The 24,730-nt window shown below is 48.5% G+C and overlaps 1 protein-coding gene across 5 annotated transcripts in view; it reads right to left on the reverse strand.

Moving 5' to 3' along the window:
* Window positions 1–21,355, reverse strand: part of TMEM164 (transmembrane protein 164) — a 165,715-nt gene extending 144,360 nt beyond the window's left edge. For 2 of the 5 annotated variants that reach the window (XM_081222612.1, XM_081222613.1), the window contains exons 1-2: window positions 20,861–20,918; window positions 19,859–20,528 (exon numbers count right to left, since the gene is read on the reverse strand). In XM_081222612.1, the coding sequence (XP_081078738.1) occupies window positions 19,859–20,248 (390 nt within the window). In that variant the 5' untranslated portion in view covers window positions 20,249–20,528; window positions 20,861–20,918. Of the gene's footprint in view, window positions 1–3,337; window positions 3,612–19,858; window positions 20,529–20,860; window positions 20,919–21,250 lie in introns of those variants that run through there. The other 3 variants (XM_081222615.1, XM_081222616.1, XM_081222614.1) reach the window with 3 other exon arrangements.
* Between the last annotated feature and the right edge of the window lie 3,375 nt (window positions 21,356–24,730).

The following is a 24,730-nucleotide window of genomic DNA, read 5'->3' on the forward strand; positions in this document are numbered from 1 at the left end:
TGAATTACACCTGACTCTTCATAGAAAGCCCCAGACTTGAAACTGAATTTTGGACTTGGGAACCAGCAGGGAACAGGGCTAAAAGAAACAGCCTGATGCTGGCACCACTAGGAACCCGCCCCACTGCACTAATTCTCAGGACCGTACGTAACACCTCCTTCCTCTAAGGTAAGGTTCACACACACACAGACACCAAAAAAAAAAAAAAAAAAAGAGTGACTGAGGCAGAAAAGTCATAAACCTACTAAGCTTGGGAAAGCCCCTTACAAAGAGTAGAAAAAGTACCATAATTAGACATAGGGGGTTAGTCAGTGGCTGTTTCAGTAAAGGGAAAATGCGCCATCTTTAAGGCCTCTTGGGCCTGAGCTATAATTCCAGTGGTAACCAGTGCTGGCCCTCTCCAGGCAAGGTTTTAAGAAAGACTAAATGCAACTCCCCTCCCTCAACCATAAGGAAGCTGGGAGCATAAAGCACAAAGTGGAATTCTAGTTAAAGTTTTAACATGGGCCATTAATAGGTTCACTTGTCCTTCAGCTGATCAACAGAACACTGTAACAGGACCTCAAAGAGAGACAGCCCGGCACACCAGCCCTGGCTCTAACCCATCCCAAGTGGTGTGACCTTGGGAAAGTAGCTTCTCGCTCTGGGCTTCTTTTCCTCACTGTAAAATGAAGGGTTTGAACTACAGTATCTTCAAAGTCCCTCTGACCTCTATCATTTTCCTGATGTAAGTTCTCCACATAAAAATGCAGTAATTAGGGGCTTCCCCAGTGGCGCAGTGGTTGAGAGTCTGCCTGCCGATGCAGGGGACACGGGTTCGTGCCCCGGTCCGGGAAGATCCCACATGCCACAAAGCGGCTAGGCCCGTGAGCCATGGCCGCTGAGCCTGCGCGTCCAGAACTGTGCTCCGCAACGGGAGAGGCCACAACAGTGAGAGGCCTGCATACCGCAAAAAAAAAAAAAAAAAAAAAATGTAGTAATTAGACTATAAATGAGCCTTGATAATAAGATCCCTGGGGAGCAGAAACCATATCTGATATTCCTTGTGTATCTCACAGTCCCAAGTATGATGCTCGGCTCAGAGTAATTGCATAATAGATGCTGAGTGATACAGATACACCGCACAGTGCCTGGCATATCATGAGCTTTTCACATGCCAGGCAGTTCGCAAGCCTCTCTCCCACCAGACTTTTCAAATATGTCAGATTTTACCATTCCCGTGCTTTTAATAAAAAGCAGCATTGCACAAGAAAACAAAGCTCCTAGTCACTTCACGTGACAATGATTGAACACGTAGGTGCCAGGCACTCTGCTCTGTACTGCAAAAGGGGCAGACCTGGGCCTAGTGCTGGCACTCGTCCTATAAGCTTTATGAGTCAGGGGGAGTCAGTTAACCTGACCCAGTGCAAGACCCAGTAAGCACAGTTACTATTATTGAGTAACTCCTGAATTTTACATCTTAGATCTTAGATCTCCCGATAGGCTAGCAACTAACTAGCACACAGTGGGATGAGTGATTTACTAGTGATGCACCCACAGGCTTTGGGAATACACAGGACAAAATACGTGTATTGAAATAGTGTTAAATACACACACACACACACACAAACACACAAGCTTCCGAGGGCCAGTCTAGGCTCAGAACACATTTAATCCCATCTACACTTGTGGCTTCTAATCCTAGTTGCATACTAAAATCACTTGAGGAGCCTGAAAAATTGCTGGTGTCCAGGCCCCCAGCCCATACAATTAGATAAGAATGGGGTGAGGGGCAGGTATTGGTATTTTTAAATGCTTGCTTAATGACTGTAGGTGCAGCCAGGGTTGAGGACCCCTGGCCTCCGCCTTCTCCATCTCCACCTTTAGTCCCAAGCTTAGTGACAGGTCCAGCAGATAACTCAACTCGGAGGCCCGCAAAGCCACAGAAATCCCATTTTGGTCACTCACCAGACTATTCTCTGAGCCATTAAGATAACTCTGCCACTGCCAAAACATTTTTGGCCACCAAAACTTAAAGAGGGGCTTTCTTAACCCTCGGTTAGTCAGAGAAGGCAATTAGCTAGTCCAGCCTCTGCCCCAAGCACTCTACTGGAGGCTTAACTGGCCTGAGATCTCATCCTTTTGGGGGAAGCTTCTCTACTCCTCAAATTGATATTTAATTTGTCCCTTCTCAACTGTGCTACTCTTTGCCTCAAGTGGATGTTTCCTTACAGCTATGAGTGTGCTCCGCTCCCACTGCAGCTGGGCCCCCCACCAGTCTCTCCCCCGACCCCATCCTCTCCCTTGCCCCCCTTATATACACACGCCCACTTTGGTTTGCTCTTTTTTTTTTTTTTTTTTTTTTTGCAGTACGCGGGCCTCTCACTGTTGTGGCCTCTCCCGTTGCGGAGCACAGGCTCCGGACGCACAGGCTCAGAGGCCATGGCTCACGGGCCCAGCTGCTCCCCGGCATGTGGGATCTTCCCAGACCAGGGCACGAACCCATGTCCCTTGCATCGGCAGGCCGACTCTCAACCACTGCGCCACCAGGGAAGCCCTGGTTTGCTTTTTTAATTCCTTCTTAATCAGCCTCCGCCTGCCTCTAGGCCACCTTGTTACTCTTCTACTTGATCCGTCCCCTTTCAGCTGAACCTCCTGGCCATGGGGTTGCTTCCTTACTCTGGCGTCTCTCTGTGCCCCCTGCTCCTTTCCCGCCAGCCACACAGGCAGCAAGGCCCCTGTGGGCACAGTCTCCCAAACACATGATGCTTTCTCAGTTGCCAGATCTTCTCTCGTGAGTTGGCTTCCTTCATCCGCTGACTCTCTTCTACTGAAACTGCTCTCCCAGGCTGCCAACCAACTCCTTTCTTTCTTTACAAAAATATTTCTTCTTAATTACTCAAGAAATTTGTACTCACACCAAACTCAAACAATACAGAAATGTGTTAAGTATAAAGTGAGGGTGTCCACCCTTTCCCTAATCACTCAGGAGTAAACACTACTGGGTACACATTCTTCTAGGCTTTTACAACGTGATTAGAAACATGCACATATACAAGGGCTTGTGGTTTGTTTTCTTAGGAAATGGGTTCCTATCATACATACTGTTCTGCAGTTTATCTTTTTCTTTTTAATTTTAACAATATAGTGTGAATATCTTTCAAAGGGAACACAGAGATCAGCCTCCCTTTTAAAAGCTGCACATTGGCTGGATTTACCATTCTGCCACTGGCGGGCTGTCTCCCAGTCTTCTCTGATGCCATAACGTCCGTGCCCACAACTCTTCACACACAAACATTTCTAAGGTAACTATTTAGAAATGGGTGGATGGCTGCCCACAGGACCAGCCTGTACTCACCAATTCCAAGTGCCTTTTCTCAAGTCCTCCTTGGTCTCAACCTCTTTGCCTCACATGACAGTAGAGGACCTGCTTCATGAAACTCCTTCCTCTCTTGGGTGTCTTTCTACTTTTGCTTCACTGAGTCTTTTCTTCTGCCCACAAAAGTAGGCATTTCACAGAATCCTTTTCTTCTTTCTCTCCCCTGGCTTGCATGTTTGCATCTTCTGCCCCTCCATCTTCTCTAAATCACGTTGCTAGCCCAACCACATCTCAGTTGCCTGCTGTTCACTCCAGCCTCGACGTCTCAAACATCTGAGGCTCAACAAATCCCCGAATGAACACCTGACCTCTTCCTCTAAGCCTCCGTTTCCTCATCCAAAAAACAAAGGGAATGGACTAGACTCGATTAAATTTTCTTTAAAAATTAGGAGTCTAGTATGTACTAGATGCTGTGCAGGATAGAAAAAAATATCAATAAAACACAGATCTTGTATTCAGAGAACACACAAACTAAGGAGTGGGGGAGAGACATAAACGATTATGTAATATCAGGCAGAATAAAATGCTAAAATAGACAAGAATGGCTAAATCTGGCATGAAGGCTTGAAAAAAGCTTCACAAGAGGGAATGTTTAGGCTGAGTCTTGAATGATGACTGGCATCTCAACAGGAAGAGAAAAGAAAGTATTTCTGGCTGAGCGTACAACATGAACAAAGTATAAACTCAGAGTCAAAGAAGCATGGAAGTTCATGGTACATGTGGCTGGATCAGAGCACATATGAAAGAATGTATCAATACTAGAGGACAGGGACTTCCCTGGCGGCACAGTGGTTAAGAATCCGCCTGCCAATATAGGGGACACGGGTTCGAGCCTTGGTCCGGGAAGATCCCACATGCCGCGGAACAACTAAGCCTGTGCACCACAACTACTGAGCCTACTCTCTGGAGCCCGTGTGCCACAACTACTGAGCCTGCGCACCACAACTACTGAAGCCCATGCGCCTAGAGCCTGTGCTCCGCAACAAAGAGAAGCCACCACAATGAGAAGCCCGCACACCACAACGAAGAGTAGCCCCCACTCGCCGCAACTAGAGAAAGCCCGCGTGCAGCAATGAAGATCCAATGCAGCCAAAAATAAATAAATGAATAAATTTATTTAAAAAAATACTAGAGGACAAAGCTGGGAAGAAGGTTGAAACCAAGATCATAGAAGATCCTGAATCCTATCATAAGGAGTTCCAGCTGCCACTCTCTGACTGAGTAATAGTTGCTGCCTAAAATACTATGCTAAAGGCAATTCTGAACTTACATGGAGACACATGTTGGGAAAGCATGCTCATGTTTTGATTAGCACGGTTGGCCTGGGGCACCGTAAGGTGTATTTATCTAGCTATATCTACTACCCTTGCCGAAGGCAATAGGGAGCTATTGAAGGCTTTTGAGCAAGGGAATGGCAGGACCCAACATGAATTTTCCTTGTATCATTTCTGGCAGCAGTGTAAGGGATGGACAGAGCAGAAAGACCCCTAAAGAAGGGAAGATCAGTCAGGAAGCTGCTGTTAATAAGCCAGATGGTGGCGATGATGATAAACAACCAGACGAATTAGGGCAGAGAAATCAAAGAAGAAAAGGAAGAGACAGATGGAAGAAATAATGGAAGATGGAATCAAAATGACTCAAGAGACTATGATGATGGAAGAGAGGAATGGAAATGTGTCAAGGTTTCAAGGGACTTAACCTTGGGTCACTGATGGACTGCAGTGCCATTAACTAAGATAGAGGCCATGAGGGAAAAGTATCATAATCCTTGCTTTTCATTCCAAATCCTCCAACCACTTTACTTGGCTTTTAAGCACTCTTAAGTACACTAGGAGGGAAAAAGCAGGACATACATTGCTTGATGGCCCCAGCATTTATATAACCCTACACATAAACCTACTATTCTTCCTTTTGCCAGATCATCAAAGAAATATCCACCATTATCTGATCCTAAAAACAATGGGCTAATAATCCTTTGAATGTTCATGCCCTCAAAAGATGATTTTTCCTATTTAGATAGTGCTTTCTAGTTACAAGACATGTTCAACATATCTTATTTTGCTTGACTGTGACGTATGAAGGGCAAAGATCATCCCTATCTTACAGATACAACTGCCATAACTCATATTTATCATATTTACTCTACACTTGCTATGCACCAGACACCGATCTAAATACTTTACATGTAGCCATGTATTGAATTCTTACAAGAAAACCACAAAGTAGATACTATTATCCCCATTTTACAGAGAAGGAAAACACGCCCAGAGATGTCAAGTAACTTACCCAAAGCGACACAGCTAGAAAGCAGCAGAGCCAAGATTTGAACCTGGCCAGTCTGACTTCAGAGCCTGAACTCTTAACTACCACACTTTGTATCATATAAGAAGATCAGGCACAGAGAGGCTACCTGACTGGTCAAAACTATTAGGTTCTGTCAACCAGAAACCTACATCCAAGGCCCAGGTCTGTCTAATACTTAATCCTGTGCTCTATTACTCTACATTGCTTACCAAGGTGAACTGACCTCTCCCACTGGGTTGGCAGATTACTTTGACCTTTTTCCTCTTTGACCTTTGTCACTCACTTCTACCAGACAAAGTTTCTGATTTTGCTCCCCTGCCGTGGAGCCTCATACAACTGTTCACTAGGATGGGATGCAGGTCTCTATTTAGAGGAAAGAAATGATGACCTCAGTTATAGTCCCAAGTGAATGGGTCCCATTTCCAAACAACCAGTTATCTCAGAGCAGATCACACTGGCTTGACATACAGGCTCACTGAGCGTACACAACTCCCTGGACTACCTGCCCAGAACAAGCAGCAAGCAATGGTGGCACTACAGCCTGGCTCCTCTGTGGAAGAGAGGCAGCAAGGGCAGAAAAACACATTGAAAAAGCAGTTGCTATAGCAGTCAGGCAGAGAGGTGGCCTGCAGCCGTGAGATCCTCACTTTCAAGGCTGTAAGACAATGATGCTCAAAAAACACATGATTTCTGTTTCTCTACTAGCTGGCAAGAACAAAAGTCCATCTCCCTTTACGCTAGAATGGTTAGGGGTGGAAGGAGGCCATGTATGGTACTAGAGAGAGACAGTGAACCGGGAGTCAGGAGATCTACCTCTGCTTCTATTGAGCTGTGTGACTTTGGGCAAGTCACTTCACCTCTCTGGGTCTCAGTTTGCTCATCTGGAAAAATGAGGGAGGAGATGATCTCTGAGGTTTTTTTTCAGCTCCGACCTGGCATCGCTCTGCCATTTCAACCCAGGAAAGTATTGCTCGAATATTTTCTCCAGTATCTATAAGTCGACCAAAGGAGAAATCAGCTAGAACCGAGAGAAAGAAGGATTAGATAAAACAAAAATGACCTTTTTGTGGAAGGCTGCAAATTAGGTAATATATAGGCAATACACTTAAGCACAGTGCCTGGAGCATAATACAGGCTCAAAATGTTACAAGTATTATTATCACTACTACTCCTAACTTTCAAAGTGTACAGAGATAACCAAAAATTATAACGAGCTCTTTCTCTTAAATTCAACTCCTTTCTGTCCATCTGACCCTATTCCAGGTTTATGGTGTTTAAAAGGTCTGGGTGAGGGAGGACCCTAAATGAGCAGCGGCACCAACTGTCCTTAATGTCGATGGACAGTTACGACTGGAAAGTGAGAACCCAACCCCAAGGGAAACTAAAGAGAAAATGTAAGTGGGAGGAGCCAGGCTTAATCCTCAGTTTGCTGCAAACTGGCCGTGGAAAGGGGGATTAAAAAAAAAAAAACAGCAACAGGTGCGGACCACAGTGTACTTTGCAAATTGTTTTTCAGTTCAGACCCAAAGCGGGGAGTAAGAAACTTGGGAAGATGATCCCAGCCTGGTTTCCACGTGTGTCCATCTGAGCAAACACAGCCCTGACTGTGAGGTATGGCCAAACACCGTTCAGCCAGGCAGGAGACCCTGTGACCCGGCACGCTTTGCATTCTTCCCCAGGAAGCGAAAGCAGCCTTGGCCTAAAGGTCACCCCTGACTTCCCAGGGCCAAGACAGCACCCCTCCCCGCCGACAGCCCCGCCCGGGGAAGGACAGCCACAGGGCTGGGGGGGTCAATCTGTTTCTCTTTGCTCACTGGCCAGAAACCCCACCAGCAAACAGGGAAACATGACCTTGGCTTGGTGCTAGCTTGCAGGGCTATGCTGAGGAGAGCTGAACTGCAAAGTCCAGTGCGGGGCCGCGAGGGGAATGGAAATCCAAAGGTAAAACCGGGCGCCCTTTCCTCAAGGGGACCTGTGAGTCCTCCTGCGACTGGGGGCCCGGGAAATGGGGAGAAAGGCCTACGTGAAGCAGCAGCCGGCAGCAGCGGCAGCCCAAGGGGCCAAGTGTAGAAGTGCTGAAGATAATAAGGCACTTAAGCACATGACCCCGAGCAACATTCCTGCAGGGTGCAGGGAATAAAGCGCAGCAACGGGCAGGCGCACATGCTCAAGTGCCTGGGACTTAAAAAAGGAAACTCTTGACAAATGCAAAGCGACAAAGAACAAGTGGTGATATGAAGGAGACCCTTTGGTACAGTCTCCCCTAATTTCTCAGGGTTGCTCTTTGTTTTAGGAATGCCCTCCAAGCCAGCTCCAACCAGGGAACCAGGATTATTACATTATTAAAACATGACCTTAACCTAAGGAACTGCCTATTTACCCACAATGCTTGGGAACATGCCTGGGGGTCTTCCAATGGCCTTGCTGGGTGGGGTAGGGCACTCCAACCCCAAGGCTGTGAAATCACATGACCCAGGCCTTGGCCCTGGAAGGCTACACTTAATTAAAGGGGGCCTACCTTTAGTGACTCGTGGCTGAGGTCCCGGTTCTGAAAGAGTAGCTGTTCTTCAAAACTGAGAGAGGTTTCCCATATCCGGGAGATACTGATTTGTCTTTTTTTGGTCCATTTGCTGACATGTCAGGCAAAGCACTGGTCTACTTTTAACCTGCCTTTCTCCTAGGAGCTCTGGGAGCAGCCCTTTCTCCTCCAATAATTTGTTTTTTTTTTTTTTTTTTTGCTGTATGCGGGCCTCTCACTGTTGTGGCCTCTCCCGTTGCGGAGCACAGGCTCCGGACGCGCAGGCTCAGTGGCCATGGCTCACGGGCCCAGCCGCTCCGCGGCATGTGGGATCTTCCCGGACCGGGGCACGAACCCGTGTCCCCTGCATCGGCAGGCGGACTCTCAACCACTGCGCCACCAGGGAAGACCCAATAATTTCTTAACCCTGGGAACAGGCGGCACTTGAGCAAGTTGCACTCCCCTCGGTCAAAAGAAATTAACGAAAAAGGAAAAAGTAAATCCACGCACCTGTCTCTGCCCACACCCAAACCACTCCTTTCCTACTTCTGTCATGTACTTGTTGGTTTCCTAGGCTACCAATCCCAAGATAGCTGGCACCAGAGAGCCAGCCCATTGATGAAGAGAAGCAGTAAATAAGCCCAGAGGTCCCTGGAAAGCCAAGCTTCCTACCAATGACAGCCATCCTCCAAATGCTTCAGGAAGGGCTGGGTGATTTACAGTAACATCCAAATTCCCCAGAAAACTGTCCTTAGGCCTCCAACAGTTGAGGCACCCTGCCCTGCAGAGATTATGTGGGTGCCACCTTCATGGAACCAATATTGTTGCCTACCACATGAAACAAAGATGCTAGGGAAGCTGCTCTAGGGTGAGATTTTTTTTGGGGGGGGGTGACATTCTTAAAGCTGCCTTCCTGTATCTAATCTCTATCATCTTATCCCAGCATCAGGCATCCAAGCTCACAGCAGCAGCAGCCATAATAAGGATAACGAAGCTCGTGATCATCATCACACATCACATCCCAGCAAAAAATGTATTGACTGTCTACTATCTTAAGTGCTTTATTAGTATTGTCTCATTTTTTCCCATTTAATTCTTACAACAGCTCTGCAGGGTAGGTATAATTATTATTCCATTTTACAAATGTGGAAACTAGGGCTTGGAGAGGTTAAGTAACTTGCCCAGGGCTACACAGTTAGTGGTAGGATTTGAACCCAGGCCTTTACCACCCTAGAGCCGGCTTCTACCCAGTATGCCCTGAAATATATTGTACTGCTACTACTACAATAGTCCCTTGCTATCCACAGGGGATTGGTTCCAGGACCCACCACAGATACCAAAATCTGTGGATGCTCAAGTCCCTTGTATAAAATGGTGTAGTATTTGCATGTAACCTCGCACATGCTCCTACACACTTTAAATCATCTCTAGATGACTTATAATATCTAATATAACGTAAATGCTATGTAAATAGTTGCAAATACAATGTAAAAGAAATCCAATGTATAAAGACATAATACCTAATACAATGTAAATGCTATATAAATAGTTGGAAATACAATGTAAAAGAAATGTAAATAGTCGCCAGTGCACAGCAAATTCAAGTTTTGTGTTTTCAAACTTTCTGGAATTTTTTTTTCCTAAATATTTTCAATCTGTAGTTGGTTGAATCTGCAGAAGTAGAACCCACAGTTACAGATGGCCAACTGTACTATGAAAAACTGCTAACATTTATTGAGTGCTGACAATGAGCCAGAACTTCTGCTAAATGCTTGATTTAAATAAATTATTTCATTTAATCCTCACAACAGCCCCATTAGGTCGGTACTATTATTACTCCCATTTTACAGATGAGTGAAACTGAAGTTGATAGCAGTTAAGTTAACCTAAGGAACTGCCTATTTACCCACAATGCTTGGGAACATGCCTAAGGTCACATGACGATGGAGCTCAAATACATACCCAGGAAATATGGTCCAAAAGCTCAATCCACTAAGCTGAATTTGCATTAGGAAAAGGAGGCATTTCTAGTGCCCTACTTAACTTAGCCAGTCTCCTTGCTGTGTCCCAATCCAAACCTACTGGGTCCCAGTGAGAACTTCACAAGTAAATGCCAATGAGGAAAACTGTCTAGCCCTTCCATGTATATGCCAGCAGCTTGGACCTGACGAGTCTAGGAAAAGAGGAGCAAGACCCTTTCTAGACACTGTCTCTCCTAGCCAATTTCCCCTAACTTGATTTCTGAAGAAAGCACCTCATGTCCAGCAGCCTCTGCTAATACTCTGCCCAGAACATCTAATAAGTGTTTACCCAGGGGCTCCCAGAGCCGTAGTTAAGGGCCTTAATGTGCAACCTGGCTCTGCGCCTTATTTAATCAGCACCTGAATGAAATGTCTCTTTGCTAGCAACAGCCTGAGCACAGAGTCTTTCTGCAAACACAGCTGGTCGACTGGCAAAGGCGATTCTATTCACAGGGAAAATACACCCTGAGTTTACACCACCATTCTGTGATGGAGACAGGGAGACTGGAGGCACCCGGATGGAATTAGAATGGGCTCATGCCTCCTTTCTCCTCCAGATAATCCCCTTCTCGCTCTTCTACCCACCTAAACACCTGCCCACAGGACACGGCTTGAACTGTTTCTGCCCAACAGGCCAGTCCTCTCTAACCTCCCGTCTATTCCCTTTCCGCAGAGCCACAGGCCCAGGACCAGACTCATCCCACCCTTCCTCCTGTGGCATTTGCTCCAACAGCTACTGTTAAGGAAGCACAGCCAACAGAGAGATCCCCCCAACCCTCCCGTTCAGGATCTCAGGCTCGCAACAGGTCTGCCTCCCTGGACACACCACACGCTGACGGACATGCAAGCCATGCCCTATTTAGCTGGCAGCTCTTTCCCTGGCAAAGAGCTGAGTAAACAGAAAGGACCATACCCAGAAGAGGAGGAATCCTCTCCAGGCCTTCAGATTTAACTGCTGCATCCAAGCACCCTGGAGGGAGACTTACCCTGGGGGTCCAGCAAGTAGGGTAGCAAGACACTGATAACCCCAGTTCTTGGGGGGATGGTGGGGTGTGGAGCGGGAAGGAGGCCAAAAACTAGGTAAGGAACACAGGAAAGGCCACCTGCTCAAAAACACTGGAACACACCCTACCATTTAGAGTAAGGGTAACAAGGCCCTTTAAAAAAGTCCTGGGGCTTCCCTGGTGGCGCAGTGGTTGGGAGTCCGCCTGCCGATGCAGGGGACGCGGGTTCGTGCCCCGGTCTGGGAGGATCCCACGTGCCGCGGAGCGGCTGGGCCCGTGGGCCATGGCTGCTGGGCCTGCGCGTCCGGAGCCTGTGCTCTGCAGGGGGAGAGGCCACAACAGTGAGAGGCCCGCCTACCGCAAAAAAAAAAAAAAAAAAAGTCCTGCCCTCCCAGAGCCCAGTTGAGTCTATGAGCCATTCGCACTTCAGTGTGAACCTCCTAAATGGAACTGATTTCTTCCTGATTTCCTCGGCGATATGACCTCCTCTGATGAAACGGGCATTTTGAAATGTATCAATACAAGGGGTTGATTCGGAGTTTTGAGCACTCTGGAAAGAGACAAACCTGGATGGAGTGAGTCGGGGGGAAAGACTTGGAAACAGGGAAGATAACAGAAAAGAGAAAGGTAGAAGGATAGCATCACATTCCATCAGTTCTGCGGTGGAATCCGTGGGGACAGCAAGCACCCCATGAGCCGCTAAAAATCATCTTCTGGTGGGATGCCTGCTATCTCATTTCCTGTATTTAATGTCGGCTCACTCTCCTCAGTGTCCTGTGCGTCTGTCCTTGACCGTGTGAGCCCTCCTTGGGACAGCACAGAGAACACAATTCTCTGTCTCGCAAGCCCCCTATCAAGGATTCGTAGGCAACTGCAGCTGTCTTATCAACGGGCCAGAAATGACAGAGCATTCCTTGGTTTGCCAAGGGAGAAATATGAAAAACTGTATTCCCCTGATAATAACAATCAGATGACTCCAGGTAAGAGTTGAGAAGCTTTCCTGTGACACAGGAAGCAACTCTGGGCCTTTATATGTATTGTTTCCTATGCCTGGAATCCCCTTCCTTCCTGCAACACCCCTTCCTTCCTATTCATTCATTCACACGTGTTTACTGAGCACCTACTATGAGGCAGGCCCTGTCTGAGGCGCTAGAATAGAAAACAAGGGCCTCTGCTCTCAAGGAGCTAACATGCCTCCTTTGTGAATCAAATGTCACCTCTTCTAGGAAGCTTTCCTTAATTGCACTAGGAAAAAAAAAAGACCCTCTGTCCTCTATGCTTTGTTCAAATCTGTTACCGTACATGTCATGTTATAATTTAGTTGATCTTTTTTCTTGCCTGTCTCACCTCAACTGTGAGCAACATGAAGGCAAACAATGTTTCTTATTTATCTTTGAATCTCCAGTGCCTGGCACAATGTTTGACACACAACAGGCACTGGATAGATGTTTGCTGAATGGATACATGAATGAATACATTCCCAGGAGCATTTAAAACAAAAGTCCTGCATGCAGAAAATTAGCATGCAATAACTCTGTGCCAGTATTTCCTCTCGTTACTTCCCCAAAATCGCGGACACTGGAAGGATGGGAAGGGAGTGTAGGAGGACTGGAAATCCTCCACTGACATAACCCCTAGGGACCTAACAAGCCACTGGAACTCTAAAGCTACCGTAAAATCCACCTCACAGTAACTCGGAGCCCTCAACCTCTAACTTCAGCCACATTATTTAACACCCACACAAATACTGAGGTCCTACCAGAAGACTAAAGGCCCGCCCAAAGGCCACCAGATTCACACCAGTCAGGAGGAGCATTTGAACCAACAGCCCACCTCATACTTTAGCCGCTACAGAATGTCTCTCCAAGCGGGGTCCAATGCTCACCAGCATCAGAATCACTCGGGAGCTTGTAATAAATGCAGATTCCCATCCTCACCCTATAGGCCCTAGACCTACTCAGACTCCCTGAGTAGAGAGCCAGGCATCTGCATTAGAACAAGCTCCCAAGGGAATTTTTCACAAAGAAAGTTCGAGAAGCACTGCACTCCACACCCACAGTCTCTTCAGGTCCACTCATCCAGTGACTGGCAGAAGATGCTCTCAATTCAACAAAAGATATGAAAGACCATGGATCTCCATGGGGGGTGGGGAATCCTTTCACAATGTATACGTACATCAAATCATCACGTTGTGCACTTTAAATATTTTAAAATTTTCTTTGTCAATTATACCTCCCAAAGCTGAAAAAAAAATAAAGTAAAAAAAAAAGATAAGAAAGACCAGAAGTTGAGAAGCCTGGCTCTTCTTGCAGAGGGTGTTTCAGTGAGGTTTGATGACAGTGAGCTACCTACTGAGAAATACAAAAGGGGAGAGAAAGAGATGGAAAGTGAGTCACCAGACTAATAACGTTTTTTTAATGTGTCTGATATTAAAGAAGGAAAAGAAGAAAGTAGACACTTCCAGATGTCGAACTGAGGGATTTCAGACCAAGATCCAACAGCGTAATTTCCTCACAGCAATGAAAGGGAGCAGATACTTGGGGCAGAGAATGGGCTGCAGTTCCTAATAACCAGCTCTTTGTGATGGAACCAAAAGATGTGTGAGCTGGAGGCAAAACCACCTCTCTCCTCTGGCTATTTCAAAAAACAGACAGGAGATTCTCTTAATGGGTACAGGAGACATAGGAACAGTGCCCAGGAGACCTCAAGGGAACACAGACAGAACCACCAGAGGGAAAATGAAAAAGCGCAAGAAAACAGTCAGCTCTGTCAGTCAGTCAGTCAGCCAGCATTATCCAGGCACACATTAAAAAATTAATGTGCATGTATTGTATTAAGCTCTGCAGGGAGTTACAGAGGGAAGAAACAAAACAAAACAAAACACTACTCCTTTCCTTAAAGAAAAGTGTTTACACTAATGGTGGAGAATGAACAAACATGCAAAAACAAGCAACCCAGTCGAACACTCACTGAATTACCTACATGTATACAAAGGCATATGTTAAAGAGCCAAATAGTCTGAGGAATATTCAGAGGGTCAGGAAAAGAGGACAAAAACTGTTACTGGAATGAGTGGAATAACTGTGGAGTCAAGGTCAACAGGAAAGTTTCACAGAGGAGACTCTTCAGGGGTGCAGAGGGGAGGAACTCACGACAGATCCCACGAAGAAAGCGATGAGGGAGACACATCTATGGCAAAGGGACAAAAATCCAGGGATCCTGTGGATCACCCCAAGTAGGAGCCAGCCACATACTGTTACTTAATAGCAAGCTCCACGCTGGGTTGTATTAACAAGTGCGTGGTGAGAAAAGGCTGAGAAGGAAAGCTTTCCCCTCTGCTGAGTGTAGGCTGGACCTCTGGTCACAGCACCCAGTTTTATAGGCTGTGCATGAGAAGGGTATGCAGGCACGGGCAAGGATCCAGAGAAAAGCAGCAGAAATGATTAGAGGAATGGATTCTAATAGCTATCAAGAAAGGTGAAAAGGTGTTGAGGTTTGTCAGTTTCTGAGCCGGAGGTAAAAATCTATTGGTCATCGTCCAGCTCTGATCACCTGTACCTGGAATCTCTGTTTAAGTGATCACAGAGTTATTCAGAGGATTAAAATGCTGTTTCCATGTGGCCCGTTTCATGAAGAAGATGGAGTTAGGAAAAGGTTAAATAATTTGCTCAGGTTCCCTGGCAAGCCACGAGCAAAACTAGCATCATAATTTTAAATCCCAGGGCTGTCTGTGGGTTGTTTAATCCACCAATCCACACCACTTCCCTTTATAATGGACACCCCCCCAAAGACTGTAATTATGAAAGATGGAAAAATTCTCTGCAAATTTCCTTGGGGGAAAAATACAACAAACTAAAAAGGAATGTCATGCCTCACCGCTGGGGCCCATATAAACATTATCCCCTTGTGTCCCCCTGGACTGATGACACAGGACACAGTCCATCTGATAACCCGTCAGCAGATGGCTGGATCCCTCATTGTACCCATTCCCCACCAACGTCAGTTGCAAGCAGGAGCAGTTATCAGCACTCCAGACAACAGATGGGGATGAGGAGGTGTGGTCGGTCTGAAGTCAAGGAGGCGGGGGACAAAAAGCCTAGTTCTCAAATCTATCAGGTTTTCTATAAAACAAATCCATCACAGAGCAAATGGAATACACCCGTGTATATTCCGTGAGCTCCAAAAGGTGTCACGAAAAGCTCAGGGCCATTTTGAATATGTGCCATTCTACGCTTTCAGCAAAGAGGGAAGAAGTAGGAAAATAAACAGTGAGCCAAAAGCAGGTTAGCCATATTTGGTGGAAGTCAGCCTTCTAATATATCGTAAAGACAGAAAAATAAAATAGCAATGGCAACTCTGAAAAAAGGATGGGGCTCATTAGGTATTACAGGCTAAAAACCAGAGGCTTGGCGCTCCGGGGTCAATAGCATCAATTATTATTTGGCAAATGTCCAGCTGAGATCCAGCCTGCCTTATGCACAGAGACACGGAGGGTTAAACACCATATGCTGTGCCCCACTCAGTTCAGCGCCCAATAAGGAGATATTGACACAGACACATACAGAACCAACCGGAAGTGGACAATTAGACAAGACATCCAAAATTTGATCTTTTCGTTAAGTTCCTAAGACAGAGACAATATAACTGGATGCAAAGGAGATAAAAAGGCCACCAGTCTTTATGGACACAATCAGTCAAACTATCTGGCATTTTAACCCTTCTGCTAAGAACTTGTAGATTTTCGGACTTAAATAGCTATGAGAATCTCTTCCTGCTAAAGCCCCAGTTCCCACTGTGGCAGCTTGGTTCTAAAGCCACCTCTGCCACTAACTTGCTGGGTGATTTTTTTGGTAAACAGCATAATCAGTCAGTAAATTCATTCCCTGTAACCCATACCTGCCAAAATAATATGCACAAGGGGACTAGCCACACTTGAAGAAATACTTACTGGCGCAATGGGTAAACACCACTGATATTCAGCAAGGGGTTTAATAACAGTGCGTTAATCCTGGTGCTTGCTGATCCCAAGAACGCTCAAGCATCACCGGCTTGAGTTCAGATGTGAGAAGGTGCTGCTGTAATCATACAAACCTCCGCCAGACCCTAGTTCCAGGGCCCTTGAGGTATCAGATGAGGCCAAAAAGAAACCAGACAGCAGGAATATTAATCCAGAACAGACCTCAGATACAAGAACTGCCCTTCCTTATGCTTCTAAAGCTGGCGGTGACCCAAAGGCAGCATGGCTATGATGAGGGTCTGTGTAACAAGGCCTTGGAAATAAATATTTTACAGACTGAAAAATGGGAGATAAGGAGACTAACCACTTTCCCTCCAACTCTTCCACTTCCTGGCCTAAAGCAATACTGTCCTTGTTACAAACTTACACTGGCTCTGAGGAACAAGGCCTTTCTATAAAGCCATAATTGAGTCGGCCTGTTGAGAGACACACATCAGAAATGTCTGCTAAGCTCCCGCTTTCATTTCAGCTAATGTCTCCCTTTCCTTATTGGGACCTCTGAACTCCACAGAATTCACTGCCATAATATGGCCTAACTCAGCTAATTCACTTGCCAAAGCATTTCTTTGTACTCAACATCTCCCCTGTGGAATACACACAGTCACAGGAAACATTTTAACAACCTCTCTCCAGGCTCAAGCTTATCTAGCATAACCCTAAAGAAGATAATGCATGTGAAAGTGTCTCATAAACAGTTAAGAGCTAGATAAATGTAAAGTATTACTAACCATACTTACTATCATTAGTCATTGCTGTAACCGAGTCAGAAAAGTGTTTCCAACCATCTGTTGTTAAATTTCTTTTAAGGACTCACATGAACTTTTAAAAATCCATACGTCTCTGCTTCCCAGGAAGAGCCACAGGTAAGGTATAGAATGTTGGATTCATCACAGGCTAAGTCCCCCACTAGGCCGGAAGTTACTATTTAAATGACAGAAAGCAGTGACTTAGGAGTAAAGGACAAAGCAGTACAATCCTGCTCTGGCTCAAGAATTCCTCAGCCTGACTCTGTTCTTTCTCCCCACCCTCTAGCTTCAGCGTTTAAGCTAAGCAGAGGACAACAGCAAAAGCACAAGTAACAGGAATCAGTCCCTAGTTCCCCAAACATCTATCTCTCTGCAGCTGTCAGCCCCAAGTGCCAACATCATCTACGTGTGTCCCTAAGGGTGGCCTGGTCATGTGTACTTTACAGGGAAGACACAGGAAGCAGAAGATGAGAAGATGAACAAAGCCACCTGAAATCGTAAAGGAGGGCAAAAGCATTTCTAGAATAGCTCTCTGTGGCATCCCCGGACTCTGCTTATGGAGAAAAAAATCACAGAACACAGGCTGTCAAGAGCTAGGAATGCAACTCTGCCTCGTTTTGCAGCTGGGAGAACTGAGACCCAGGAAAAGTACCTTCCCCAAAGTCACACAACTAATTAATGCCAGAACAAAGTCTCCAGCATCTTCTAAAAGCCTCTAAAACCCTCTGCACTAAAAACCGTGGTGCTGTCCTTCCCTGGTGGCACAGTGGTTAAGAATTCGCCTGCCAATGCAGGGGACACAGGTTCGAGACCTGGTCTGGGAAGATCCCACATGCCGTGGAGCAACTAAGCCCGTGCACCACAACTACTGAGCCTGCACTCTAGAGCCCATGAGCCACAACTACTGAGCCCGCGTGCCACAGCTACTGAAGCCTGCGCGCCTAGAGCCCGTGCTCCACAACAAGAGAAGCCACCGCAGTGAGAAGCCCACGCACTGCAACGAAGAGTAGCCCCCGCTCGCCGCAACTAGAGGAAAGCCCACGCGCAGCAACGAAGACCCAACACCGCCCTAAATAAATAAATAAATAAATAAATAACTTTATTAAAAAAAAAACCATGGTGCTGCCAGGTTTGATGTAATCACACCAGCAGCAGCCCCAGTCAGGCTGAATTTAGTTCTTTGTTGACCTTCTACGTATGTGGTTGTCAGAGGCCCCAAGACCCCTTTGTAGAAAAGGCACCCTCTGACCCTCACCACCTGCCATCCAAAAAAAAGCTCTCCTGTCCCAAGAGCCTCACATAGCAGCGGCTGAGATGCGTTGTTTCCTTTCATTAACAAAAAGCCCATTCATCAAAAAAAAAAAAGAAAGAAAGAGGACAGGCTCAAATTTACACAGAAGGTCTAGCTGGGAGAGCCCTGGGTTTCCTGTGAATGGCATCACTTCCCAAGAAGTCCTCTTTGGAAAATGCTACCCACTCCAACCCTGCTGGATGCTTATAGCCATCCCATCCATAACAGATGCTTTATTCCAAAGTTGTCTACACCTCCTTGCCACATCTGCAAGACTGGAAGGGGTTTGTGGTCATTCACATTTTACAGACTGGGAAACTGAGGCCAGGAACCTGCCATCAAAGGAGTCCTAGAACACAGAGCTAGCAAGCATGCCAGCCACAAGTAGGCGGTGCCATGCCAATCAGCATCGGCTTCTCCCCAGAGACTGCCCTGCCATTCCTCAACCCCAAAGAGGGTGGATTACCTTTCCAACCCGGAAAGCTAATTCATCTTTTGGCTGCAGGCGAGCGACCTCCCATCCTTGGGCTCCACCAGGCCTTTAAAACGGAGATAAGCATCTCGACCTCCTGCCCCACACAGGGTTATCACAAGGCTCCTGAGAGTAACCTTCTACAAATATAAAAGCAATGAAGATGCTAATGACAGGTTTCAAAACTGTCCCTGGATAAAACACACCAGGTTTTCCACAGCCTGAAATCTAAAAAAGATTTTTTTTCCCTTTCTCCTCTTCCTCCTCCTCCATGATTTTATAGTTTTAGAACATCTCTCTACACAGGCTGAGTACAGAAAGACAGTCTCGCTCTTGGTCCTCACCCAGATTATTTTTATGCATCTGGCAACTTTCCTTTTCAATCTCATTTGTTTTTCTTAGCGCCGCTAATGGGAGGTAAAGAAATCAGCTGCCTGGGCACCCCTGGACCGTGACCTCAGGACAGAGAATAAAAGTGGTAAGATGGAGAGGTCTGCAGGAAATAAATACCCTCTCACCATGGACAGAGAAAAGTTCATGAGTCTGCCTGGGGTCGGCTTCAGAGTGCAGTTAGTAGGAGCTTGGTGCCGCTCCAACACCGCAGAACTCAAAGGCAGACCTCACCCTAAGAGCGTAAACTCCCAAATGAAAGAGTCATTAAGAGAAACCCGTAAAAGGATTTCCCCAAAGTACGACAGTGGAGGCCAGTAACCTTATGCGACCACCTCCAGGAAAGAATGTCACCAGGCCTCTGGGAAATTAACTGTGGCAGAGGTAATGGGGGACTGGGCCATGGTCCCCCACAGGTGATTCAGAAAGGGCACCTGGCTGGGGCTGGACTTCCTGCTTGTGAAAGACCAGGGCAGGCCTGGGAGGGGAGGGGTCGTGGCCTGAGTGCTAGTCTTTCCTAGTGCCCACCTCCACCGTGGAGCTGACGCATTGTGCAAAGGTAGAAGAGAGCCACATCTGAAATCCGCACACAAACTGCCTCGTTGGAAAATCATTTGTGAGGGTCCCACTTCCCGCAGGGATGACGTGCTCTACACTGCCAAGTGTCCTGAGCACACAAATGACTCTGATGGCTGAGGCTGCCCGGGGTGGGGTGCGGGGGAAGTCAACAGACTCACATGCATCATGGTGACCAGGTGACAGGGGTTGAGCAGGTAGATGACGGTCTTGGTGGCGAACTTAAAGCCCACCTCCACCCCGAAGGTCAGGCACAGGGCTACTAAGAGCAGATTCTTGCTCAGGCTCTCTTTGCCTTCCTCTGGCCGCTGGGTCACCTGCTCTGGCTGGCAGCCACGGCCACCCCTACCGTCCTCCTTCGTCTGCCTCAGGATGTGCCGCAGGGCCACCAGGATCTCCAACAGGGCCAGGGTCAGGACCACCACACTTTCCAGCAGCCGCTGCTGCCAAGAGAGGAAGGCAGCACAGTCGGGGCCCCCATTGCCTGCAAAGCTGGGGTCCACGCCCCCATAGAGCCAGTCCAGGAGACTTTGGTAGCTATACCGGGACATGATGCAAAGTGGTTCCCCTCGACCACCGTGCAGGAAGCAAGAGCGAGATGGAACACAAGCCCAGAGGGTGGCCCGGGTGGTGGGACATGTACGGAGGGCACACCCCCACACCCGCACCCCCCTCTGGACACCAGGGCACCTAGAGCAGGGGACGGGAAGCTACACGCGAGGCCCGGGGCAAAGTGCTGGCTCTAACTTCTCCCCACGGCTGTCTGGGGAGCCCCCCGCGCTTCTCCAGTGGCCACCAACGAGGCAGGGTGGAAACGAGCCGTTGGCCAATCTAAAAGGAAGGAGAGGAAAAAAAAAAAGGTCTCAAAGAGGCAATTGCATCGGGAATTTACGAGGCGGGGAGGGGTAACTAGCGAGGGAAGAAAAGGAGAACAGGGGCAGTGGCGAAGCAAGCAGGGGTCAGGGGAAGTCGGAGGCCGGGAGGGTCAGGGAGAGGGCCGAGGGGACCCGGCAGCGCGGCGGGAGCGAACCGGGGGCGACGGCGAGGGGACACGCGGAGGCCAGGAGGGGAGCTGGCGGGGCCGGGCAGGCGGGGAGGGCGACGGGGCTGGCGGGGACGCCGGACTCCTCGTCTCAAGCACTCGCCACAGGGGGATCGCTTACTCCTGCAACCGCGTGGCCGTCTCTGCCCGCAGCGAGCAACTTCGCCGCCGACTGGCCCCTCCGAGCCAATTTAGAGCCGTCCCTGTCCAGCCTCCCGCCCCCGGGTACACCCCCGAGCCCCCAGCTCCACCCCCCGGCCCAGACGCCCGCCCTCCGGGCAGCACCTCCCCCAGCCCGCGGCCCGCCCGGGACCTGCCCCCTTCACGCGGGCAGCGGCGGGAGGAAGCCGGGAGGGAGGGAGGAAGGGAGGGAGGGAAGGCGGGCGGGAGGCCGGGCCAGCCGGGGGCTGGGCTCCAGCCGGCCCCCTCCCTCCATCCCGGCGCCGCATCTTCCCGTGCCTCCCGCCCGGCCCCAGGGACTGACAGCCGCGCCCTTCGGGGCTCCACTCACCAGCAGTCGGCCTGCGGCTCCAGCTGGGCACCCGCTTGGATCCCCGCGCTCCCCGCGCCCCGGCACTCGGCTCCCCCGGCGGCTGCCGCGGCTGCCGCGCACGGCTCCTCCTCCCCGTCTTCCTCCCCCTGCAGCCGCCGCGCTTGCTTCCTCCTTCTTCCCCTCCCTCTCTCCTCCCCCTCGCCGCCGCCGCCGCCGCCGCCACCTCCCCCTCCGGTTCGGCTCGGCCCCTCGGGCCGCGGCCACCCCGCCTCGCCTCCTCCCCTCTCCCGCCTCCCTCGTTCCCCCTGCCGCTCCCACCCTTCACACCTCCCACCCTCCCTCTTTGCGCCTCTCCCTCCCCTCCCTCCCCCGGGCTCAATCCCCGCCTCCTTCCCCTCCTCCCCGGCCTGCCTCGCGTCCGGCACTCGCCGAGCCTGCACGCGTGCACGGCCACCTTCTTTCACCACCGTCTACGGAATTCGCCTCCTCCGCGAAGCCGTTTGGACCGACTCCACCTCCTGCGACCCGGTTCTCCAGGGCATTTCTTTGTACACCGGGCACCTAGGAGGCGCTTAGCCGGCCCTCGCTAAGTTCTTGGGGGAATGGACGAGCCTGTCTAGTGATGAGCAGCTGGTTAAGCTTGGCTTTGGGGGGGTCTGCTGGGTGTGACCTTCTACTGTTCGCCTCTCCTCCAGTCCGCCCTGAAATAGCAGACTCGGGCGGAGCCAGGAAGGCGTCTTCTCCCACCTTTCTAGCCACAGCCCTACTCTCCAATACTAGGACGAGGCTTCTTTTTCTACTTTGCCCGGCCCTTCCCCCTCCTGCTCCGCTCCAGCGTTTCTCCTTCTAACCTCCGGACACACGGCCCACCGCTGCCACTCCCTCTCCAGGCCCTCTGTCTCCCCTTTCTCCTGCCACGCCTTCGAGCTCAATCGTATTCTAGCTGGAGGAAAAGAAGCTTCCCCTGACCTCTTTCCCTCCTCCCTCTCTGCGACGGAGCAGCTGTTTCCCAACCTGCACTTGGCTGAGAGACCTGCCACGGAAAGGCCTGCCAGGACGGTGTGGGTGTGCAGGGGCCCCAGAACTGGATAAGGGCTGCTGATTGAGACAGGAGCCCCTCTTCCCTGCTGCTTCCTACCCATAGACTGTGGTTTGCTTTTCTTTGGGCAAGGAAACGGGAAAAAAGATCTTTTAAGAGTCTACCTCGTGTTGGTTTAATATTTATTGAAAACTCAAAAAAAGAGAATATCCAGAAAAACACAGTTAGGCACCTCGCCTGGGAAACACTTTCTGGTGCTGGCTGCAAGCCAGACTCAAAACATAAAATACTATCTACTGTATTATCAGGCCACTGTCCTCCCATCCCTTCCAAGTCTGGTTTTCCCCACGTAGCCTCAGAGCCAGGTAACCTTGTCTAATTCCAAGCTTTGTACAGCACCAACCGTAGACCTGATGCTCTTCAAGTGCTAATTAATAAAGAACAACAACAAATGAGGATTGACTCAGCGGCTCACTCGCCGTAGGTGTTTTGTTAAATCCTCTGCTCCATAACATTAAGGATAAAGCTGTGGAGCTCCTGGCAATGACTGCAGCCTGAGACCTCAAGTTCCTATCTTCAAGGAAGTAAGAATGAGGTTATAGCACTCAGCAAAAGGCTTCATTAATCCATGCAGAACTTCCTTGGGAATTTGGCCTAGAGGGTCCTGTGTTTGCAAGATGACTGTCTTTAGTGACTGTAGCCAGGCCAACTTCCTCACCTGAGGCACAAATTCCTCTCTTGCCAAGTGTAGAATAGCCAAGTGTTTTGACGACCAGGATTCTCATTCTAAGTATGCCATTTACTTGCTATGTCACCTTGGGCAATTTACCTCTCTGGGCCTCAGTTTCCACCTCTCAACCGAAGGGTTATCAGTGATCTATTATCTAATTCCTAGGATTATGCACGTTTAAAATGAGTTGAATTATGCAGCACATTATGTAGTATCTGGTGCATAAAAAGTGCTCGATAAATGCTATTCGTTAGTTATCCTCATCCAGGTCTGCATCTGCGCTGGCAGGCCTGCATGGGTGCAGACACACTCACATTCAGTGCCCTCCCCTACATCTGCATAAACAATCCTACCCAGCCTTCAAAGCCCACGTGAAATTGCACTCTCCCTACCCCCCACCTCCAGCTCCCAGAGCTCTCTCCCTCCTCTGAACTTCAGCAGCCGTTATTGCCTGCACTACTCATTTTATTCTGAACCACATACTGCCTTCCATTGTTCTCTCATTGTTAGTTCTGTCTCCCACACTCAGGTCTTTGACAGCAGGGATGGGTCTTCATCTTTTCTAAACCCCCCTCAGCACCTAGCAGAGTGGCAAACATAGTAGGCGCTACGCACAGACACTGGGGGAGTGTTGTCCCCATAGGTAAAAGGCAAACAATGATTGAGCTGAAATGGTGGGTCAGATTTTGGAAACTCATAAGCTCCAGACAAATGTCCTGATCATTTCCTTGCTGGGACAACAGGCCATTGGCTTCTTGTCTCCAAACCGTAACAAGAGCACATGAACTTGGTTTTTTAAGTAGAACCTTGAAGCGCAGTGAAAAGGGAACTGGGACCTTGGGGAAAGTCATCTCTCCGTGACTCCATGTACTCAGGTAAAATGAGTGGGGTGGACTGGAATGGTCTCTAAGATGCCTGTCGGCTCTAAGATTCTATGATTCTGGGAACTCAGCCTTGCTGCCTTTCATCCAAGTCATGTTTGAACCTTAAGGCAGAAATCTGATCTAACTGGCTTGGTGATCCTAGCCACCTTTCTGCCTGTTGAGACGGTACCCTAAATTCTTTTGTCCAAAGTACCTTCCCAGCTATAAACTCAGCTGACCTCCTATGGAATGCAAAGAGTCAAATTATTACCTCTGTCATACCACGGACGAGCAGCTCAGAAAGGTGTAGTGACTTGCCTAAGATCACACAAGTTTGTGGCAGAGCAAGGGCTAGAATTGGGGGTTCAACAGCACGGGCCAGAGCAAGCTTACTCATTGACTTGGCCATCTGACCCTTTCTCCTCCTGCACTTCATATTCTTTGAATCCACTCCTGTCCTTCTACGCACAATCTAACCTGAAAGTCAAATGCGTGCATGATCGCCCACAAGCAAAAAACAATGCACAATCCCCATATTATATAAAATGTGATCAGTAAAAATAAACTGTGTGTATGGGGGAGAATGAAGAGAGAAGCCTTTGTCTTGATCTGACTATCTGCTTACTGCTTCTTTTTTCCCGCTCATTCATTCAACACTAACGTTCATTCCACAAATATTTACTGAGCCTCTATTACAAAATTACATATTGCATAGTAATATCCTAGACTTGTAGGCCATCTCTGCCTTCAAGGAGCTTAAGATCTAGCTAGGGAGACATGACAAATAAACAAAGAAGGCTGGATAACAATACAGGAGGGAGGTATAAATACAAACCAAGCAGGTAAGAGCTGCTACCACCAGAGCA

The sequence above is a fragment of the Mesoplodon bidens genome (assembly GCF_964165515.1).
Source record: "Mesoplodon bidens genome assembly, chromosome: X".
Taxonomy (NCBI): domain Eukaryota; kingdom Metazoa; phylum Chordata; class Mammalia; order Artiodactyla; family Ziphiidae; genus Mesoplodon; species Mesoplodon bidens.